The 22561-nt window shown below is 33.7% G+C and overlaps 1 protein-coding gene across 1 annotated transcript; it reads left to right on the forward strand.

The window, feature by feature from the left end:
* Window positions 1-372: 372 nt before the first annotated feature.
* On the forward strand, window positions 373-22370 carry LOC114325233 (repetitive organellar protein-like). The gene is made up of 6 exons (XM_028273232.2): window positions 373-629; window positions 6531-6693; window positions 6802-6992; window positions 12425-12657; window positions 18276-18709; window positions 22150-22370. The coding sequence occupies exons 1-6, from the start codon at window positions 415-417 to the stop codon at window positions 22351-22353; spliced, it is 1440 nt and encodes a 479-aa protein (XP_028129033.2). The 5' UTR covers window positions 373-414; the 3' UTR covers window positions 22354-22370.
* The last annotated feature ends 191 nt before the right edge of the window (window positions 22371-22561 follow it).

Below are 22561 nucleotides of genomic sequence, written 5' to 3' on the forward strand. Positions count from 1 at the left end.
ATATTTTTATCTTAAATATACTTACGTTTTAAATACTGAATTTACGTTTTTTAAATGTTCGGTAATATGTGATTATAAATTAATCTATATTAATCTTAGCGCCATCTACACGATAATTGTGAAAGTATCTGAAGTAAGAAATTAATATTTCATCAATAGAACGTCAAAATGATTAGCACAATCTTTAAAAAATCTATTACAATTTAATTGCTTTTTAGCGTTGTAAATATTAAGCGATAACAATTAAATAATAAATTTAAAAATTACCGGTGAAAGTTGCATTAGTAATCCGCCAGGAGCGACACCAGCGAAGCTCAGAGCGATATTATTGACTGTCAAGAAATGTGTCTAAAATGTGCCATGAAATGCCACATATAGTTGTTTTGTCACTTTTAACAGAAACGCGAATAGAAAATGAATAATATTATCAACAAGACGTTATTAATGTCTTTGAAACAAGACGTACAATCCATCAACCAGTCTTTGAAGAATATTTCAATAGAAGAGAACGATATCAAGTCTTGGCTATTCCCTACCAAACATTACACATTTGTGGATGATTTCATAAAAGGAAACAATATTTTGGAACTGAATGATGTTAAGTTGGTCTTAGAATTAGTAATAGACAGGTAAAAAAAGCTTAAACATTTAAAGGGTTTTCAGCCATATATTTAGTGGCTATAATCGTGTATACCTTGTAAGTAGCACTAAATATAGAATTTTCGTTCCGAAAACATTCTGTGACGTAGGCCGAAAGCCTTTTTAATAAATATACCTTTTATAAAAGATTTGTTAATAAAATGTTTGTGATTTATGGTATACATAGACGAGGCAACGAAGCATTAAGCCTAGGAATTTTGTGCAGTAAAATGAATCATCATGCAACTTTTTGCATTCGATTCGTGAGAGTGTCAGGCAATTTTGTCAACCAAATTGATATCCGGCAAAAATTTAGGACTCAGGAAATATTGACGGAAATGAGTTCAATTTTTATACTTGGTGGTTTTGGGGGTCACTGAACACGAATTTCATGACGGCGATGGTCTCCGAGGTACATGGTGCCCAGGGTGGAACTCGTCGCCTGGGACGACCGAATAATTCGCGGGACTATCGAATAATTCACGAAATGAAGATTGGATCGAAAAATTGAAAAATACGTGTTGAATATTTTTCAAAAATCTATCGAATGACACTAAACACGACCACCCCACTCCATCCCCTGGAGGTGGAGTGGGGGTAACTTTAAAATGTTAAATAGAAACCACATTTGTTATTGCAGATTTGTATTGCTTACGTAAAAGTAAGCAATTCTTATTTGAGACATTTTTTAGAATTGTGGATAGATAGCGCTTCCAATCGGAAAAAACGATTGTTTGTGATACCATAAGTAAATTATAGAAACGGTCTAATATCTCGAGAAATACACTTCCAAATAAAAAACCAAAAAATACAACTTTTATATTTTTTAAGAACCTATCGAATGACATAAAACACGACCCTCCACTCCACCCCTTGGAGGTGGGATGGGGTGTAACTTTAAAATCTTAAATAGGAGCCCACATTTTTTATTGCAGATTTGGATTCCTTACGTAAAAATAAGTAACTTTTATTCGAGACATTTTTTCTAATTATGAATAGTTGGCACTATAATCGGAAAAACACTATTTATTAGCGCCATCTATTAACAATTCTAAAAAATGTTTCGAATAAATATTACTTATTTTTCCATGAAGAATCCAAATCTGCAATAAAACATGGGGACCCCCTCCAGGGGGTAAAGTGGAGAATTTTTATAATTAATTATTTTCTATGGGAAATAAGCCACAATTTTACTAAGAAATGAATTAATAAATTAAAAATAAATTAAAAAAGTTAATAAATTCATTTTTTAGTAAAATTGTGGCTTATTTCCCATAGAAAATAATTAAGGTTCTTGAAAAATATTAAACACGTATTTTTTGGTCTTTTATTTGGAAGTGTATTTCTCGAGATAGACCGTTTCTATAATTTACCTATGGTATCACGATAAATCGTTTTTTCCGATTATAGCGCCATCTATCCACAATTCGAAAAAAGTTCTCGAATAAAAGTTGCTTATTTTTACATATAGACCAGTAAGGATCTGTTTTTAGGTGGATGTGAGAGATGGCATTCAGATTTTTGCGGATAAAGTTAGGTGATAACTTCGTTAATAATAATTGATTTATGTTCCTTCTCAAATATGCCCGGAATATTAATAAAAAAATTCAAATATTTAAAAATTTCGAATAACATCGATTCTTTTCTACTTTTTTTGTTTATAACTTTAAAACGATTCATTTTGGAACAAAGTCGTATAGGAATAAAACAAAGATAATTAAATTTTCTATCAGACGCGATTGGTTCAAAATGTCTTAATTTATCATCCTTGCTGCAAAATAGCAATAACTATAAAATAAGGGGGCAAAACAAGCCTGTCTTTATTCAATGTTTTTCCATCACTTAAGTTACACTTGGAATCTTCCTAATTCGCTTAGAAAATTTATGTAATATGCTAAAACCGTACACCAAATTTCATTAAAATTGACTTACTAGATTTTGAATAATAATTTTGCAATCTAAACTTTTTTTTTAAATTAAAATTTTTTAAAATCTTGCACAACAAAAACTAGAACATGCAAAGATTTGTCAATTTTTTACATATAAAGAAGCACTCCACCTATCTAATGCACTTTACAGAATTGAAATCGGATTATTTAAGCAGCCTCAACAATGTTTTAAAGTTATAAACAATTTTTTGGCTTATAAACAAATTAGTGCTGTGGCGAGGAGGGGGTGCTACGCGCTCCTTTATTTAGATGGACTTACCCAAGATTTTTATGTATTTTTTGACCCGTAGAACACGATTTTTTTGTTATAAACAAAGAACTTGAGGAATTACATAACATCGATTTTTCGCAAAATAAAACATTTTTTTGTATTTCTTGGGTAATTCTAAGCAAAAAATGTTCTTACAAGTTTTTTCGTAGGATGCATAGTTTTCGAGATAAACGCAGTGGAACTTTCAAAAAATTGAAAAATTGAAATTTTTGAACGCGAATGACTTTTGATTAAAAAATAAAATAGCAATTCTGCTGACAGCATTTGAAAGTTTAAGTCAAATTATACCGGTTTTAATTATTTGCATTGCTAAAAATTATTTTTTTTATTATTTAACAAAGCTATTTGTTTATAAGCCAAAAAACTGTTTATGAGTTTAAAACATTGCTGAGGCCCCTTAAATAATCCGATTTTAATTCTGTAAAGTGTATTAGATAGGTAGAGCACCTCTTTATATGTAAAAAAATTAGCCAACTTCTAAATGGTCTACTTTTTGTTCAGAAAGATTTTAAAAAATTTGAACTTTTTTAAAAACATTTAGATTGCAAATTTATTATGCAAAATCTATTAGGTCGATTTTAATGAAATTTGGTACACGGTTTAAGTATATTACAAAGAATTTCCTAAGCGAATTACTAAGGTTATAAGTGCCACCAAAGTGGTTAAAACATTGAATAACAACAGGCGTATTTTGCCCCCTTATTTTGTATTTATTGCTATATTGCAGAAAAGGTAATACGTTAAGACATTTTTGACCAGTCGTATATCATACGAAATTCAATTATCTTCACTTTATTTCTCTACGACTTTGTTCCAAAACGAATCGTTTTAAAGTTATAAGGAAAGAAAGCAGAAAAAAATCGACGTTTTTCGAAATTTTTAAATATTTGAATTTTTTATTAATGTTCTGGGCATATTTGAGAAGGAGCATAAGTCAATTATTATTGCTGAAGGTGTCACCTAACTTTATCTGCAAAAATCCGAATGCCACCTCTCACATCCAAAAATATTAGACGTTTTTTCACAGATCCTTACTGGTCTAATAAGCAATCCAAATCTGTAATAACAAATGGGCGTTTCCGTTTAAGATTTTAAAGTTTCCCCTACCCCACCTCCAGGGGATGGAGTGGGGGGTCGTCTTTAGTGTCATTCGATAGATTTTTGAAAAATATTAAACGCGTATTTTTCAGTTTTTCGATCCAATCTTCATTTCGCGAATTATTCGATCGTCCCGCAAATTATTCGATCGTCCCGGGCGACGAGCTCCACCCTGGGCGCCAGATACCTCGGAGACCATCGCCGTCATGAAATTTATGTTCACTGACCTCCAAACCCCTCAAATATAAAAATTGAACTCATTTCCGTCAATATTTCCTGAGTTCTAAATTTTTCATTTTCCATCTCTTCGAGATGTACTTTGAAAATGCATTTTCTCATGCACAAATTCTCAAAATTGCCTGACTAGTCCAAGAACCGAAGCTTTTCACCTCGCAATTTTTACAGAATGGATCGATTTACTTGAAAATTTGAGAATAAGTAGTGGATAGTCCAAGGATCAAAATCTATATGATGCCGAAAGGCGCTTTTACCATGGGGGTGGTTTCCACCCCATCTCGGGGCTGGAAATTTTTTATTATATTTTGACTGCAAAAGTTGATAAAAATATTCATACTAAGCAAAAAATGTTCTATACATTTTTTTGATGAAAATAATAGTTTTCGATTTATTCGCTATCGAAAGTGTTAGTTTTATATCGAAAAATCAATGTTTTTCGGTATTATACTCATTTACTATTCACTCAATTTTTGCCGTAGAAAAAAGTTTTCCAATCCAAGTTCTTGGAAATTAAATAAGCTACAATTTTATATTTAAATATTTTTTCGTATCTCTGATGCTAATCTTTCTATTCTGAAGAAAAGGGCATTTTTTACCAAACTACAAAAATTCGTTATTCGTTTTTAACTCCATTTTTTTTAAATAATCATTCTAAGCCAGTCAAACTTCTGGAATATATTATTAATACATAAATAAAGAAGAATGAATAAGGCCGATGACTAAGAACACCGCTAACTTACATTATTATGCTTCCAATTGAATATCTCCTTTTTTTTTCAAAAAAATATATTAATTTTTTAACAGTAACTTTTTTATTTTTTATCCTAGAAAGTTTGTTAAAAAAGAATTTTGTAGGTTTTTACAGGACCTATAATGCTATCAATATTAAATCTTTTTAAAATCCTCATTCGCAAAAAGATGTGACTTTGAAGAGGTTGGTAAAGGTGGTTTTTGCATGTTATTACAAGTTTTAATTTTCAATAGCTCACTCAATTTTTGCCGTAGAAAAAATTTTTGCAATCCAAGTTCTTGGGAATTAAATAAGCTACAATTTTTTATTTAAATATTTTTCGTAACTCTGATGCTAATCTTTCTATTCTGAAGAAAAGGGTATTTTTTACCAAATTACAAAAATTCGTTATTCGCTTTTAACTCAATTCTTTTTAAAAACTAATCATTCTAAGCCGGTCAAACCTCTAGAACCTATTAATAAGACATAAATTAAGAAGACCAAATAAGGTTAATGACCAATTTTAATTAGGGTGGAGAGTAGGGGGAAGTTTCCGATCATTTTTTCGCTGAAAAAAATAGGGACTGACAATCTTTTTACTATAAGTCACTTAATTTTTGAGCTAGGGACTATTTTTTTTTCTGGAGATAGATATTTTTAAATACTTTAAATTAGCTTGAACAAGTTATCCTCGAAAAATGCATAGTTTTCCCGTCTTTTGACTTTGAAACAACAATATTTACCATTTTACGAAGAAGAGCTAACATATAATAAAGTATAGCTCGATTACTATTGGTCTTAAAGCAAATTATAAAAAACGGTTTTGTTTATTTTTTCAAAAGGTACATTTTTCTTAAGCAAACTTGTTTTGATAGAACGAAAACTTTTTGAGTTATTAGCAGAAAACTGATTAAAAACAATGATTTTTTCGATTTAAACCAACACTTTCGATAGCGAATAAATCGAAAATTATTACCTTTATCAAAAAAATGTATAGAACGATTTTTGCTTAGAATGAATGTGTTTACCAACTTTTGTGGTCAAATTAAAATAAAAAATTTCCACCCCCGAGATGGGGTGGCAACCACCCCCATGGTAAAAGCGCTTTTCGGCCTCATATAGATTTTGATCCTTGGACTATCCACTACTTATTCTCAAATTTTCAAGCAAATCGATCCATTCTGTAAAAATTGCGAGGTTTTGTCCTATTTTAAGCTTCATTACTTGGACTAGACACTCTCTCGAATTGAATGCAAACAGTTGCATGGCGATTCATCTTAGCCTACGGCTCCACGGGCGAGAAATTGACGCTAGCAGTAGCAGTAAAATGAACTTAAGGTTCCGCGGAACGGAATGGGAATACGCACAAGTCCTGTAGTCGGTACAGTTCGGCTATTCCTATTCCGTTCCGCGGAACCTTAAGTTCATTTTACTGCTACTGCTAGCGTCAATTTCTCGCCCGTGGAGCCGTAGCCTTACTGCACAAAATTCCTAGGTTTTGGGCTTTTTAGTGCTTCGTTGCTTCGTCTAATAGCCGACTACAGGAAATTTTTAACTAAATTTTTGAAAATAACTAAATGTTTATTTTTTTATATTCGTATTTTAGATTATACATTGGATTAAGATTATTATCATGCACAATTGGTAAGACAATACAAGACAAAAATCTCGAAATATCAGAATTTCTATTGACACAATCTCGGCCTATGACTGTTGGTTATTGTTTTGAGAATTTTCGAAAAGTTATTACAACTCTTTTGGACCAAATGGTAAGGAATATCCCATATATACCAATACTTAATGTATATTTTTATTTTTTTTTTGTCTATTTTTCCTTCTTTCAGTTTGTTTGTTTCGGTAATAACTATTGATTTCAGAACACAAATCTTAATGCTCAGGGAGATCAGTTAAGAGGTCAAAATGGAAAGGACACAGCTATAACAAATTGTAAAACGCAAACCGATATCATTTCTAAAGCCACGTGTGATAGTTGTTCCTCTGCTATTATGTCTATGAAATTTTTGCTGGATATGTTCAATATTACCAAAGGTGATATTTATCAAATAAGGTAATCTATTTTTTATCAATCCTTTTTATGAAATAATCCCTTGTTTATATAATTTCACATCTCGAATAATAGCATCCCGCTGAACTTGATATTAATAAGCCTCTTAAAAAGCATTGAATGGAGAAGACCTATTTACCGGCAGAATGGACTCAAGCATCAATATATTTTTTTCTCTCTGATTCTGGCCTTGGTTTAGAACTAGAACCTTTAGCCACGTAATTGTATAACTTATCACTAACTCAGGTGTAATGTGTAGTGTGTGTGTTGATTAAGTGTCTTGTTACTTTGCAAAGTCGACGTCAGTCTTTGCAAAGAGACGCTAATTGTTTCCGAACGTCTGCGGTCCCTCCGGTGAGTACCGATCCCACAAGGACATAAACTATTTTCATTTATTAATTTATGCATCAATATATAAGAAAGGAAATAGAAGAATAAGCATTATATTATAAGCTAATACAAAAAGCAAAATTTCGATATTACCAACAGCAAATTGAGAGCAACGAAGGCAACTGTCAAAGTCTATGGAAAGTGGTACAACAAATTACCAAGACGAAAAAACGAGATGAAGGAATTGACAGTATAAAGCAAGCAAACACAAACAAATTATTAAGCGAAAAGTTGGATATTACTAATGAATTCAATAAACATTTTAGTGAAATCGGTAAAAAACTGGCAACTAAAATACATCAAGATCATGAATACATTTCTAACAGACATACTGTCTCTAATTCTTTTGTATTTGCACCGATTACAAGTGATGAAATAAAAAATATAATATTCGGATTAAAAAATGGTAAAGCAGTCGGTATTGACAATATAAAAGCAGAAACAATTAAAAGTATTTCTGATTATATCACTGAACCTTTGACATACATACTGAATAAATGTGTGGACAGTTCTATTTATCCTTCAGCTTTTAAGCATGCTATTGTGACTCCAGTATATAAAAAAGGAAACTCGACTGATATGAATAACTATCGACCTATATCTCTCATTACCAACATTTCAAAAATATTTGAAAATGTAATCAAAACTAGATTAGTATCTTACCTAGGAAAGTACAAAATACTTTCAGAAAAACAATTTGGTTTTAGGGAAAATACATCCACACAAGACGCCATTCTTTCACTAACCTCAAAAATAAATAAATCTCTTAATGAAAGTAAGCCGTGTTTGTGCATATTTATAGATCTATCAAAAGCTTTTGACACAGTTAGTCATCATTTACTTGTGCAAGCTATGGAAGATATTGGTATACGAAATAAATCACTAAAACTGTTTGATAGTTATCTAACTAACAGACAACAAACTGTAAAAATAAGCGATGTAGAGAGTAGTCCACGTATTATTGATTATGGAGTTCCACAAGGTTCAATACTTGGACCTATCCTGTTTAATATATATATAAATGGTTTATTTTCATTGGAATCTACTGGAAGCATTATCGGCTTTGCAGATGACACCGTAATATTCTATAATGCTACCAATTGGGAAGAACTAAAACATACAGCTGAAATTGACTTTCTAAAAATTAAAAAATGGTTGGACTATAAATTATTAACAGTCAACCTAAGTAAAACCAATTATCTACCATTTAGTTGCTATTCTTCGGGTGCTCCTCAATTTAACCACTTATGTATTACACAATCAATGTCCATTGCACCTGAAAAGAAAATGAAATATTTAGGGATTATTATAGACCCCCACATGAAATGGGATCTACATATAAAGTATTTAATAAATAAATTAAGAGTAATACTGTACAAAGGGCCTAGCCGGGTAAGATGGTGAAAAGTGCCCCCAACCCAATTTAAATTCCATATAGGCCAATTTTTAGCACATATAGAGGAACTCACTTTCTGAAATTTTTAGCCCCCTAGGTGGTCACGTGACCCCCTAGAGCCTAATTAGGCTTTTTATGTTTTTATTTTTTATCTCAGCCGCATCAAGAGCTAGCCAAAAACTTTATTTAAAAAACTTGTAAGTTTCAACAAGATCTATATGAAAAATTTTTTTTAATTTTTTTTGGCGGGAAATTCGAATTTTTAGAACAATTTTAAACTTTTAAATAACTCTGAAAAAAAAACTAAGACACTCGTTTTTACGAAAATCAATTATAATGTGTATTTTTGCACAATCTTTCACCCTGAATTTTTTCAGATTTTTAAAATTGGTGAAACGTACCTTTAAAAATAAAAAACCGCATTTTTTCGGTTTTTTTTTTCGTTTTTTGATACAATTTTATACATATTTTTCAAAAAATTTAACACCGTCACTGGAATAGGTAAAAAACTGAAAAATAATTGGGGTTTGTTTAATAAAAATTTTTTGTAACGCCATCCATTTTCAAGATACAGGGCGTTGAAGAAAACAAAATTTTACATATTTTTTACGATTTTGCCGAAACTACTGGCAACATTGTAATAAAACTTGGCGGGTTTTAAGAGGTAGTTATTGTGCATGTTTTGACATACAATTAAGGATTTGATATTCATCATTGGCGCGCATAGGGGTAATGGTCTGAACTTTTCAAAGAAAAAAAGATAGTACGCCACTGACATATTTCAAATTAACAATCATATTTGAATTCCTCGTTCAATTTGCAATAAAAATCTATCTTCTCATTTTTTCATACGACGCGCCGTTTTCCTGCAAAAAAATAAAATATCTTAACGCTTCCAAAGTATTCGAATTAATTTTGATAATGGATGTACGAGTTTTATTTATTATGTAGATGCAGAAACTACTAGAGGTTCGAATACTTTGTAAGGGTTAAGATCTTTTATTTTTTGAATAAAAATGGCGCGTCGTATGAAAAAATAAGAAGATACATTTTTTGTCACAAATTGAACGAGGAATTCAAAAACGATTGTTAATTTGAAATATGTCAGTGGCGTACTATTTTTATTCTTTAAAAAGTTCAGGCCATTACCCCTATACGCGCCAATGATGAATATCAAATCCTTAGTTGTATGTCAAAACATGCACAATAACCACCTCTTAAATCCCGCCAAGTTTTATTACAATGTTGCCAGTAGTTTCAGCAAAATCGTAAAAAATGTGTAAAATTTTGTTTTCTTCAACGCCCTGTATCTTGAAAATGGATGGCGTTACAAAAAATTTTTATTAAGCAAACCCCAATTATTTTTCAGTTTTTTACCTATTCTAGTGACAGTGTTACCTTTTTTGAAAAATATGTATAAAATTGTATCAAAAAACGAAAAAAAAACCGAAAAAATGCGGTTTTTTATTTGTAAAGGTACGTTTCACCAATTTTAAAAATCTGAAAAAATTCAGGGTGAAAGATTGTGCAAAATTACACATTATAATTGATTTTAGTAAAAACGAGTGTCTTAATTTTTTTTTTAGAGTTATTTAAAAGTTTAAAATTGTTCTAAAAATTCGAATTTCCCGCCAAAAAATAAAAAAAATTTTTTTTCATATAGATCTTTTTGAAACTTACAACTTTTTTAAATAAAGTTTTTGGCTAGCTCTTGACGCGGCTGCGATAAAAAATAAAAACATAAAAAGCCTAATTAGGCTCTAGGGGGGTCACGTGACCACCTAGGGGGCTAAAAATTTCAGAAAGTGAGTTCCTCTATATGTGCTAAAAAGTGGCCTATATGGAATTTAAATCGAGCTGGGGGCACTTTTCACCATCTTACCCGGCTAGGCCCTTTAGAAAACTAAAACAACTGGTACCTACCAATCACTTGAAAACTTTATATTTTGCATTGGTTGAAACTCATCTGCGATATGGAATTTTAGTATGGGGTTCAACTTATAAAACACATATCACCTCCCTAGAAATTATGCAAAGAAAATTTCTTAAATTAATCTTGTCCAGAAGTACAGTGTATGCATCTGATAGTCTATATACTGAAATGAAAATTTTGGATGTAAGGCAGTTATACTATCTGTGTTCTGGCATCAGGTATTATTCAAATAAAAGTTTAGATGCACTACCAACACACCAATATAATACTCGTCAAAGAGACCATTTTATTGTTCCTCTTATGAATAAAACTAGTACACAAAAATCGTATACCTACATGGCTCCCAAACTATATAATACTATTCCGGACTATATTAGGTACATTGTTAATTTATATAGTTTTAAACACCAATTGAAAATATTTCTTTTGAATACAGACAGATCAATTATACACAACTACTTTGATATATTATAATGATCCATTGGTAGATTGAATTGTTAGATTTAAATGTTTTTGTTACCTTTTATTATATTATTAGACATTAATATTTTTAACTTAAATTGATTTTTATAAATTTTATATTGTACATATTGTTGAATTTATATTTCCCTCGAATTAAATAATCTATATTATTTTAATTTCAAATTTTTATACATAGTTTTATAGATTATAAATTATACCTATTTATATTATTATGTAACCGAAACAAGTGTGTAGACACTTATCGGTATATGTACTACTTTATTCAAATATTTTATTTATATATGTATACAAAGCTGTATTTTTTTTTTGAATAAAGTTCATTCATTCATTCATTCATTGTTTATTGGCGAACTGCATGGAAAGACCATAAAGGAAAAATTAGAAATACATAATATAAAGGAGAAAATCGGAGAAGACCAGGCAGGAAAGACATGCTGAGATCACATTTACACGGTCGAACAACTAATAGAAAAAACAATGTCCAAAAATAGATCCCTACATCTGGATTTTGTAGAACTTAAGAAGGCCTGTGACCTGATACCTTAAACCAAGATAGGGAAAGCAATGGAAGTTCCACCAATATTAATAAAAGTAGTAAAAGCACTATCCAAGAATAACAAAATACCTGTCAAAACGGGCAATAGAATATGCAATCCATTTAAGACGAAAAATGGACTGCTACAGGGCTGTTGCATATCCCTTTCCTATTTTAAATATTCCGGAAAAAACCCTGAAACCATGGAGAAGAAAGTGCGAAGGAATGGGTATACCAATAACAAAACAATAGGCTGGAAATAGACGAAGGTAAACAAATCAAAGGAACAGACAAGTACAAGTATTTAGGTTTCATAATATCAAACAAAAATAGACCAGGACAAACAAGAGACTGCATACGAAAATTGAACCTGGTAGGTTCCCCGAGGATCTTTCAGAGATGAAGTGGACGAAGCAATGTAAAGAAGAAATCTACAGAAAGGGGACTGGCAAAACAGAAAGAAGTGGATAGAATGGTTGAGTGAAGGAATACAGCGAAAACTGGGAATCTTTATTGTATGTAATAGATACAGCTCCCTAAACGAATCATGACCGGTGACAAACACTGTCGTTGGTCGTACGCCCACCTAAACTTTAGCTTTAGCAGAGAGGATTTCTCTCACCAACCATAGTTCGTTCCGAGAGCTGTACCTTATTAGACTTCACCTTTGTTCGATTTAATAGCGTTTCTTCTTTTAGACAAGCCGAATCTAACATCCACGACATAACCCAATTCGGTTGTATGCTGCGTGCAACTGCTTCCATAGAAACTCAATTAAAAGAACTTATTGAAAAGCTTATCGCAGCTGACGATGAAAACAAAAATTTAGTGACCAAAATAAAAGAATTGACAGTGCAGCTGAAGAACAAAACCGGGTCCATCACTCTACTCCAACTCGAAAATAACACCCTTAGCGATTCCTTAAAAAAAGGTTAGATATTTTTCCATATTTTCTTGGTTTGTTTGTTTGTTTCTTTCTTTCTTTCTACCCTTCCTTTTACTATTTCAATTTCCCTTCACCCAACTCTTCCATTCTTCTATTTTCTGCAATTATTTTCAATTCCTCGATTTTTGTTTAACTTTTCCCGCCTTTATTACTTGCAATATCCATTTTTTTCTTGGTCTGCTTCTTTTTCTTTTACGATGTTCTTTGCTTCGTGGACTTTCTTGTACCTAATTCTGTTGGGTTGCAACCTCATCAGATTGCCCATGCTCAGTTCATTTGTCTCTTTGATATATTAGTCATTATTGGTTCTTTTCTTGGTTGGCCATCCTTCTAATAGTCTCGTTGGTTAATCTATCCCATTTGATAATTTTCCAGAATTGTCCAGCTTTCACTTTCTCGTGTAAATTCCCTTTTTCCCAGTGTTGGGGCTAACATATACTATAACTTGTTTGATTTCTTTGCGCCATTTGTTATTTTCCAGTCTATTTTTCCGTAGTTAGCCATTGTACTTCTCATAGGTATTAGTAAGTTGTGACTATTTCCAATTCTGAGTTTTCACATTTTATATTTATTTTATTATCTTTCTTGCCTTCTTTGCCGCTGATTATTATTATCTTACTTTTTCCTCGTTTATTTACAATTTAGTTCTTCTTTTTGTTCTACCCATATATCCATTAGTTTCTACATCTTATTCACGGAATCTGCTATTAGTATATATGTATTAGTTTTAAGGACTCTATTGTTCTCTTCTTCTTCTTAAAGTGCCTATCCGTTCCCGATGTTGGCGATCATCATGGCTATCTTGACTTTGTTTACCGCAGCGCGGAACAGTTCAGTGGTAGTCGTGTTATACTTACGTAAATTTTGAAACCAGGAAATGCGTCTTCTTCCCGGTCCCCTTTTACCATTTACCTTCCCTTGGAGAATCAGTAACTCTATTGTTACCGGCTGTAATCTATGGTATCCTATTATTGTCTGTAATTGGTTGGGTCTTACTTTGGTATTTCTTATTAATTACTTTACTTACTTACTTTCCGTGTCCGGAACACCAACAACTTTAAATTCTGTATTTCCAATGGTTGGCCACATAGATGGCCCTGTCATTTGCTATAATTAAGTCTTCTTCTGTGCAGGTCTCTCTCATCTCTGTGCATGATAGTAGATGCCGGCTGGTCTGAACCGCGCCACAGTCGCAGGTATCGTCCTCCTGGTATCCCCATTTTTTCAGGTTACTAGCACAACGTGAAACGCCGGTTCTTAGTCTGTTTAGCGCTTTCCAAGTCGGATACGGTAAATTGTGTCCAGCAGCCATTTTCTCCGAGGGAGGAAAATGTGTCGCGGTAGCTGACGCTTGCCATAGGTGTATTCGGCGCGTCTCTGGCGCTTCGGGGATGGATCTTGATGTTTTCAGGAAGCTTTTCCGAGATCTTAGTCTGCTTGGCTGAGTTTGGTGGTCATATAAGGGGTGTCTTCGGTCCGTCTCCTGCTTTTTCCGTTCTACCTCTGACGTGACCTTCCTCCTGATAGGTGGTGGGGCAATTCCAGCAATGGGGTATACCTCTTCGATAGGTGTCGGTTTCAGGCAACCCGATATTATACGGACCGTTTCATTTAGAGCCACGTCGACGTTCTTTGCGTGAGCAGAGTTTGCCCATACTGGTGCTCCAAACTCCGCGGCCGAAAAACATAATGCCAAGGCAGAAGTGCGGAGAGTGTGTGGTTGTGCTCCCCATTTTGTATTAGCTTGCGAATGATATTATTTCTGGCACTTACTTTCTTCTTGACATCTTGACAGTGGTATCGGTAAGACAGAGTTCTATCCAGACGGACGCCAAGGTATTTTGGCGTCTTGCTGTGTTCCAGCATCTGACCACGCCATTCCACCTCCAGCGACCTTCGGGCATGCTTGTTTCTCAGGTGGAAAGCACATACCTGGGTTTTTGTGGGATTGGGTTTCAGATGGTTTTTATCATAGTATAGAGCTAAGTCTCCCAGGGCATCTGTCAGTTTCACTTCGACTTCATTGAAGGTTCTTCCCTGAGCTGCCACCGCTGTATCATCAGCCTAAATAAATTGCCTTGTTTGTTGGTGTATGGGTTGGTCGTTGGTGTATATGTTGTATAGAATCGGCGCGAGGACACTTCCCTGTGGTAACCCATTTTTTTGGTCCCTCCACCGACTGTTCTTGGACTGGAGCGTTACGTAGAAGCGTCTATTCTGGAGGAGACATTTCACTAACCTTGTTAGTCGGAAATCCTTTGTAGTTTCGTAGAGTTTTGCGAGTAGCCGTTGATGGTTAACTGTATCATGGGCGGCAGTTAGGTCTATGAACGCTACTCCTGTTATTTCCTTCCGTTCAAAACGATCTTCAATATGTTGGGTGAGATTAAGAATTTGACTGCAGCAGCACTTTCCGGGCCTGAATCCTGCTTGTTCTGGAATAATTTTAGTCTCCACATATTCTGCGATCCGGTTCAGTATCATTCTTTTAAAGGCCTTGAAAAGGTGGCACAAGAGAGATACAGGTCTAAAACTCTTTGTATCCGCCGGATCCTTCCCTGGTTTTAAGAGGGCTACCACTCTAGCTTTTCTCCAGATTTTGGGGATTTGTAATGTACGGATGCAGCAATTCATCATTTTTACGAGCCACTCTACGGTTTTTAGTCCAAAGTTCTTTATTTGCTCTGTTCGTATGTCGTCCAGGCCAGCCGCTTTATTATCTTTCATTTGATGGATCGCGCCTCTCATCTCCTCTAGACAAAAAGAGGTACCTAGAACATCTCTTTCTTCGTCGATATTCCGTTGAGCTCTCACCTTGTTCTTTCTTGATGTCGTCTTACCGTTCATTAGAAGATGATGGGCTATCTGATCGGGTGTGACTTCTGTCATGTTGACTGCCGGAGCAGCGGAATCGTTGCCAAGATTCCGAATCAGCTTCCAGGCACGTCTGCTGTTTTGTTTCATGTCCAGACTCGTGACCAGCTTGCACCACCTTTCCGTTCTGTTCAGGAGCGTCATTTGAAATTTTGTTTGGGGGGGCAAGCACTATATATACAATACATTATATATGATGTTATGATGAATATTGATGTATTTTTTGTAAATTTCAGTCATTTTTTAGGGCCAGGGGGGGCAAATGCCCCCCCCCCTGGACGCCCAAATGACGCCCCTGGTTCTGTTGGCGGATATCGCGTGTAACATTTCCTCCCCAGCCTGTATTGTCGCTTCCGAGAAAGGGTCTTCTTCATATAGCTGTTCGTATCTTTTAAGTAGGGGTTTAGATTCTTCATTGAGCCCCGCTATGTACTCAGTTCGACAACCTCTAGGGATAAATTTCCGTGATACTTGCTTTACGATTTCTACAAATTTATCGTATGAATCAGGGCAAGGTTCTAGCTGGGAAACTTCTTGATCCAATGTTTCAGAGAATTTTTCCCATTTTGCTTTAGTAAAGTTGAACCTTCTCTTGAAAGGAACAATTTCGTATCTGATTGCCGCGTTGGAAAGACAAATTATTGGTCTGTGCTGTGTCTTTGGGAGGGCGCTTCCAACGATTTTTGTCACCTGGTCTCCAATTCTGTCGCTGACAAATATATTGTCTGGGTTGTAACCTCTGCGCCATCTTCCGCTGTTGAACGACGCAGGCTGCTTTGGATCGTGAATAAGTTTTAGGTTCATGCGTTCAGCCCATTTTTCTAGTTCTTCGCCATTGGAATCTGTTTCGTTGTAACCCCACGCGACACTGTGACAGTTGAAGTCACCCAGTACGAATTTGATTTGCTGTGATTGAAAGTTATTCGGTTCCTCAAAAGCAAAGTCAGCGTTTGGTGGTTTGTAGATTGACGTTACTGTACAGGAGTCTATCTCCACTGTGAGGATCTCGATGTCATTTTGATCTGTTAGAGATGTGGATGCTACGTCGATATCTGGTCTGACGAAGACTGCGCTACCATATTGGTCGTGTGGTCTCTCCAGTATGAGCTTCATACCCCGAATCCTTGGTCTGCGGCTTGCAGTACCTCTATGGGTTTCTTATTAATTCGTTCATTACTATTATGATTAGCAAAAGGCTAAGACTATCTCCTTGTTTATTACCTCTCTTTCAATTAAATTCTTCCGATTTTTCCCGTTATTTGTACTTTTCATTTTACCTCTTTGTAAGTACTTTCTATAATCTTTATCAACGTATTTGGTTCATTTATTTTCCTCAAGCATTTCCCTATATGTCTTCTACCATGTCAAATGCTTGTCTTAGGTCTATTAATGCTAATACTAGTTCCCCCCATGTCGTGTGTCGTGTCAATATGCTTCTTGCCATTAGGTTCCTAATGATATTTATGTTGTTATTTGTCTGTCTTCCTGGTCTAAATGTCGCTTGGTCTTCTCCCAATTTCATTTCTACTTCTTGTCTTAGTCTCTTCTCTATTATTTTCTTATTTATTTTAAAACATACCCATGACAGACATATACCTCTATAGTTATCGGAGTTTACATGTTCGCCTTCAGGGCCATAATTACCATTGGGGCAAGCGGGGCAGTGCCCCGGGGCCCCCGACCAAGGGAGGCCCCGTTTGGTTGGCCGTGCATAGATTTTAACGAGGAAAAAAAATATGTATTTTAAAAGACGATCCCAACGAAATATTTTCAAATGACACAATTTTAAAAAGACCTTTTAAAAAGACGGCAACAGTTTTAATTTTTCACTAGGGAAATTAGTCTTTTTGACTAAAATGCAATTGAAACAGAACAGGGCCCCTGAGGCCTGAGCTATGTTGGGCCTCCCGAGACTTTAACATAAAAATTTAAATTATTACTTAGGAAATTAGTTATTTCGGCGTAATAAAACCTAAATGCCATCGGAAGAGGGGGTCCGGGCTAAGCTGGGCCCCCGAGACCTTTCGTAAACATTTAAATTGTGACTGAAGAAATTAGTTTTGGCTAAATAAAAACTAAAACGTAACCGGAATAGGGGCCCTAGGTTCCAGCTACTTTCTCTTAACCAATTTACCCCAGACCACATCTTGGTACGTGAAAGGAACCACATATTGAAAAGAAAGGTATAGATAAGATAGAACGAGCACATTAGGATCAGTCCTACCAGTACTGACCAGCTTTACTGAGTGTGTTTGGCTTACACTGCAGTAGCTTAATTCACCTTAAGGTGCATTTAAATCAAAGCGAACACGAACCAAGGAATGAATTCGTAGGTGTTCGCTTGGTTATTCGTTCGGTACAAAGTAAGACCATTTACTTACATTGTAGCGAACGAACGCATTCGTTGATAATCCTCCAAGATGAAGATGTATTTATTAGCGCCGCTAATTTTATAGTTATTGCAGGACATGCAAAAAAAAGAAAAAAGAGAGTGTGGTATTCACACAGGTGGAAAAGTGCGCTTTCAAGGGGTTAAATATCAAACATTTTTCCGGACCCCCCTTGCGCTGGGGGTAAATTCCCCAGACTTCCCGGTAGGCGCCCCCAGATCACATTTGCCCCGGGGCCCCCAACATCGTCCTGTTTGGCTTGTTTGTATTTTCCTTATTTTATATTAATAAATAATGAATAGGTAATGATAAACGTACACATTATATGTTTTTTTTTAGTTAGAGTAAAAGTTATTACACTGGAAAATAAAATATCTGATTTTGAAAAAGAAAAACATAAAGATGAAGAAAAAATAACCAACCTAAATAACATTAACAAAGAACTCAACTCGAATGTACTTATATTTAAAGAAAACAATGATCGGTTAAAATGTGACAAAAAGGCCCTGAGAGAAAATGTAGAAAAAATAAGAATTTTGTTGAAAGACCTGCAAGAAATTTCAAAACTTAAAGAAAAACTGTTAACAATTGAATCAGAGCTTCACTCGTTCCAAGATATGTTCAAAGATTTAAACAATGCTGTAGAAGCATTAAATACACGACTAAAAAAGATTTCCAAGAATCACATTGGAATGGAAAGTAGTCTGAAAATGTTAAGTTGCCAAATCGGTAAAGACACTGATAATATAACAAAGAACTTTCAACATTTTCAGGTAATGTAAACATTACTTTAGAGGACCACACATATTATGGAATATGTAATGTAACTCAAACGCAATAAAATTTACATGAATAGACTCGTCTTGAAATTACAATCATTTCATATTATTGCGCCAACTCAGAAGTTTGATTAATAACGGCGTAAATTGTATTTAAAATCACATTTTTTAAGGCAATAAAACTGTCATATTCATAAATACTATTAGTCTAGTCGCTATTAAAAACAGCTTAACCCAGCGTGAACCAAGCCGATTAGAAAAACTACGTACTTTGGTACAACTGACCAAATTATACTTACTTGGCTATCTATAAGATAAGAGTAGCTCTGCCTCAACACCTGTAGAAAGATTTATTAACGCCTATTCACAAAATCTCTTTTCTCACTGTAATTCGCACGTACCGGGTGTCCCAATAAGAATGGCTCTTGACCATATCTCAGGATAAGCGTTTATAGTACAGCTTTGAGAAAAAAGAATGTGTGTGTACTTTGTACGCACGTAAGAAGTTATACTTCTATTATATGATTTAAACGAAATATAATATACTTTTTATTTATATTTTGTTTAAATATTAAACTAATTTATACTTACTACTTCTCAAAACATTTTTATTAGAACAGTGCCAAAAATTAAAATAATAAAAGAATAAAACACACACAAACACATTAAACAAGCCACAAATGATGTCTGAACATTAATTGTCGAACATTTTTTTAACTAAATACGTATTTTCTGAAAATACAATTATATAATAAATATACTTTACAATCATAAAATGTATTAAAAAAAAACAAAAAAGAAAGTTTCTATTGGGACTCGAACCAGCGCTAATAAGCGCGGTTGGTATTGGAATTCATTCGCCTTCAACGCTTAGCCACGGACACTATGTGTCATTATTTACGAAGATCGACTAACTAAACGGATTAAACTTGTGATATTTTGATATTTTGAAAATTGATCAAATTATTTTAATTTTGAATTGAAATGATTTAGAATTGAAAAAATACAACAAAACATAGAGTAAGAAAACAATATATTAGGTGAATATTGATAGAAATTTTGATGGTAATCAAATTATATAAATAAAAGTATTACATACTATGTATTTTGGCAGCTCAAATAGGTAGGTTTATACCCATGATACATTAACAATTATTACTTACCTGTTGCTTTTAAAAACTATTTAAAAGTCACTACAATATTATAAACTTTTTTGTTTCTGTCCTCACAACAATAAAACTAATATATTATACATTTGTTTACCTTTACCTTTACCTCCAAACCACAGCTGTCCTACAGCTGCCATATCGGATAATTTTTGACATGTCATTTGAACATCCAATCAGAACAAAGTTATAATGCGGATGCGCCGGGCTGATAGGTTTTAACATATAAAAATTCACCCTCTATCGCCGGTAAAGAAGTATAACTTCAAAAAATATTTATAACAAAAGTTGCCTCTGGAAAAGCCTGGAAATTATTTTCATAATTGTAGGTCCACTGCTAGAGGGCGTAATTGAATATCAAAAATTAAAAAATCAGAATTTTACAAAAATTTATCTAATAAAAGGGCACTTGAAATCCAATCATCGTATTCTTCATAAAATTCTACGCATATTTGATTTCACAATTTTAAGTCAACCTTTGCAAATAAAAGATGGGAGTGAGTGGGAACCTTCGATCTTATGAAAAAATGGTTGTAAGTCCTGTTCTGCCAAATAGAATTTTGCATGCTTGGTCTTGTTGAAAACAGCTCTTTTTCGTCAATGTAAGTGTCTTATTTTCGAAATAGCCTAATAAGAAATACTTATGCAAGCTAGGAGGCGTTATTTAATTGTTTTCAGAAATCTAGTTTTCTTTGGAAAATATTAAATACAAGTATGCATTTTTAATCCAGTATTACAAAATTAGACCAAATTAGCAACACAATACCGAAAACCGCATGTCGATACCGTTTTTCTATCTCGAGATATCTTAAAAAATGTGTAAATTTTAAACATAACTGTTACTGTCACCGGTAAACGAGGTTAAGAAAAAGTAGTGTGCTATGGAAAAAACAAATAAACATTTTCCAGATATAAACGTACTATATAATTATTTAAAACAACAGTAAGACAAACAACACTATAAAATATAACAGCAGAGGTTGTATGAAATAAAAGCAACTATTTACTTAGTCTTGGTGACTGCCTAAATGTTCAAATTGTTGCCTATCATTTTCGATGCAAGCATTTACTCTTTCAAGAGTAGATTGAATAGCAACAGATTTAACTGTTTTAGACATTTATTTATGGGGACGGATTAAAGACCTTGTTTTTGCCGCTAGGCCCACTACTCGAGAAAACATGATCTAGAATCTAGAGCTAGAGAATACGAAACGCCATTCAAAGCATTGCGAAAGCAGAAATTGAGACTGCTGTTCAATCTACTCTTGAAAGAGTAAATGCTTGCATCGAAAATGATGGGCAACAATTTGAACATTTAGGTCGTCACTAAGTAAGTAGTTGTTTTTATTTCTTTGTTATATTTTATAGATCTCTTTGTCTTATTGTTGTTTTAATTAATTATATACGTTTACATAATGTAAAATGTGTCTTTATTTTTCCATAGCACACTACTTTTCCTTCACTTTGTTTACCGGTGACATTAATATAGTTGTTTAAAATTTACACGTTTCTTAAGATATCTCGAGATAGAAAAAAGGTATCGACAAGCAGTTTTCGGTATTATGTTGGTAATTTGGTCTAATTTTGTTATATAGGATTAAAAATGCATACTTGTATTTAATATTTTCAAGAGAAAACTAGATTTTCGAAAATAATTAAATAACGCCTACTAGCTGGCATATTACTTATTAGGCTATTTCGAAAATAAGACTCTTACATTGACGAAAAAGAGCTGTTTTCAACAAGACCAATTATGCAAAATTAGATTTAGCAGAACCGGACTTACAGTCATTTTTTCATAAGAAGGTTCCCACTCACCCCCACCTCTTATTTGCAAAGGTAGACTTGTGAAATCAAATATGCGCAGAATTTTATGAAGAATACGATGATTGGATTTCCAGTGCCCTTTCATTAGGTAAATTTTGTAAAATTTTGTTTTTTAATTTTTGATATTCAATTACGGCCTCTAGCGGTGGACCTACAATTATGAAAATAATTTCCAGGCTTTTCCCGAGGCAACTTTTGTTATAAATATTTTTTTCTCAAAGCTGTACTATAACACGGTTCCTGAGATATGGCCGAGAGCCATTCTTATTTAGACACCCGGTACATACCTACCCATTTAATTTTAGATTCATCAATTTACACCGTTATCGATCAAAATTCAGAGTTGGAGAAATATTTTCCATAAAATATGTGCGGTGTCCTCTTAATACTATTCTGAAGCAATTTTCTTGAGGCATATTTCTTCATTAGTATCGTTATTAGGAAAAACTTCGAGCGAAATGGGCAGAATTTGATGTTAAGCTCGCAAACCAATCAAATCCCACTCCAAAAGTCCAAATCAAAGGTAATCCTATCGAAGATTTTACGAAGCAAATTGAAGAAAACAACGAGAAAATAAAAATGTTGCAAAACGAAAACACCAAACTTGAAACAATTGTAAACAAATATAAAACACTTAGAAAATAAAAAACGTAAAACATGTATTTAAAATAAAATGTATAGTTTTTATCGAAATAAATATTGTTAGGTATAAGAATATTTCTTATTTATTGATTTCCACTTTTTTATCTAAAAAATATTGTATCTGAAAATTCTTCTTCTTGATGTGCCTATCCTTGACGAATGTAAGCGATCATCATGGCAATCTTTACCTTATCTGCAACAACCCGGAAAA

The sequence above is a fragment of the Diabrotica virgifera genome, chromosome 7 (genome assembly GCF_917563875.1).
Source record: "Diabrotica virgifera virgifera chromosome 7, PGI_DIABVI_V3a".
NCBI lineage: Eukaryota > Metazoa > Arthropoda > Insecta > Coleoptera > Chrysomelidae > Diabrotica > Diabrotica virgifera.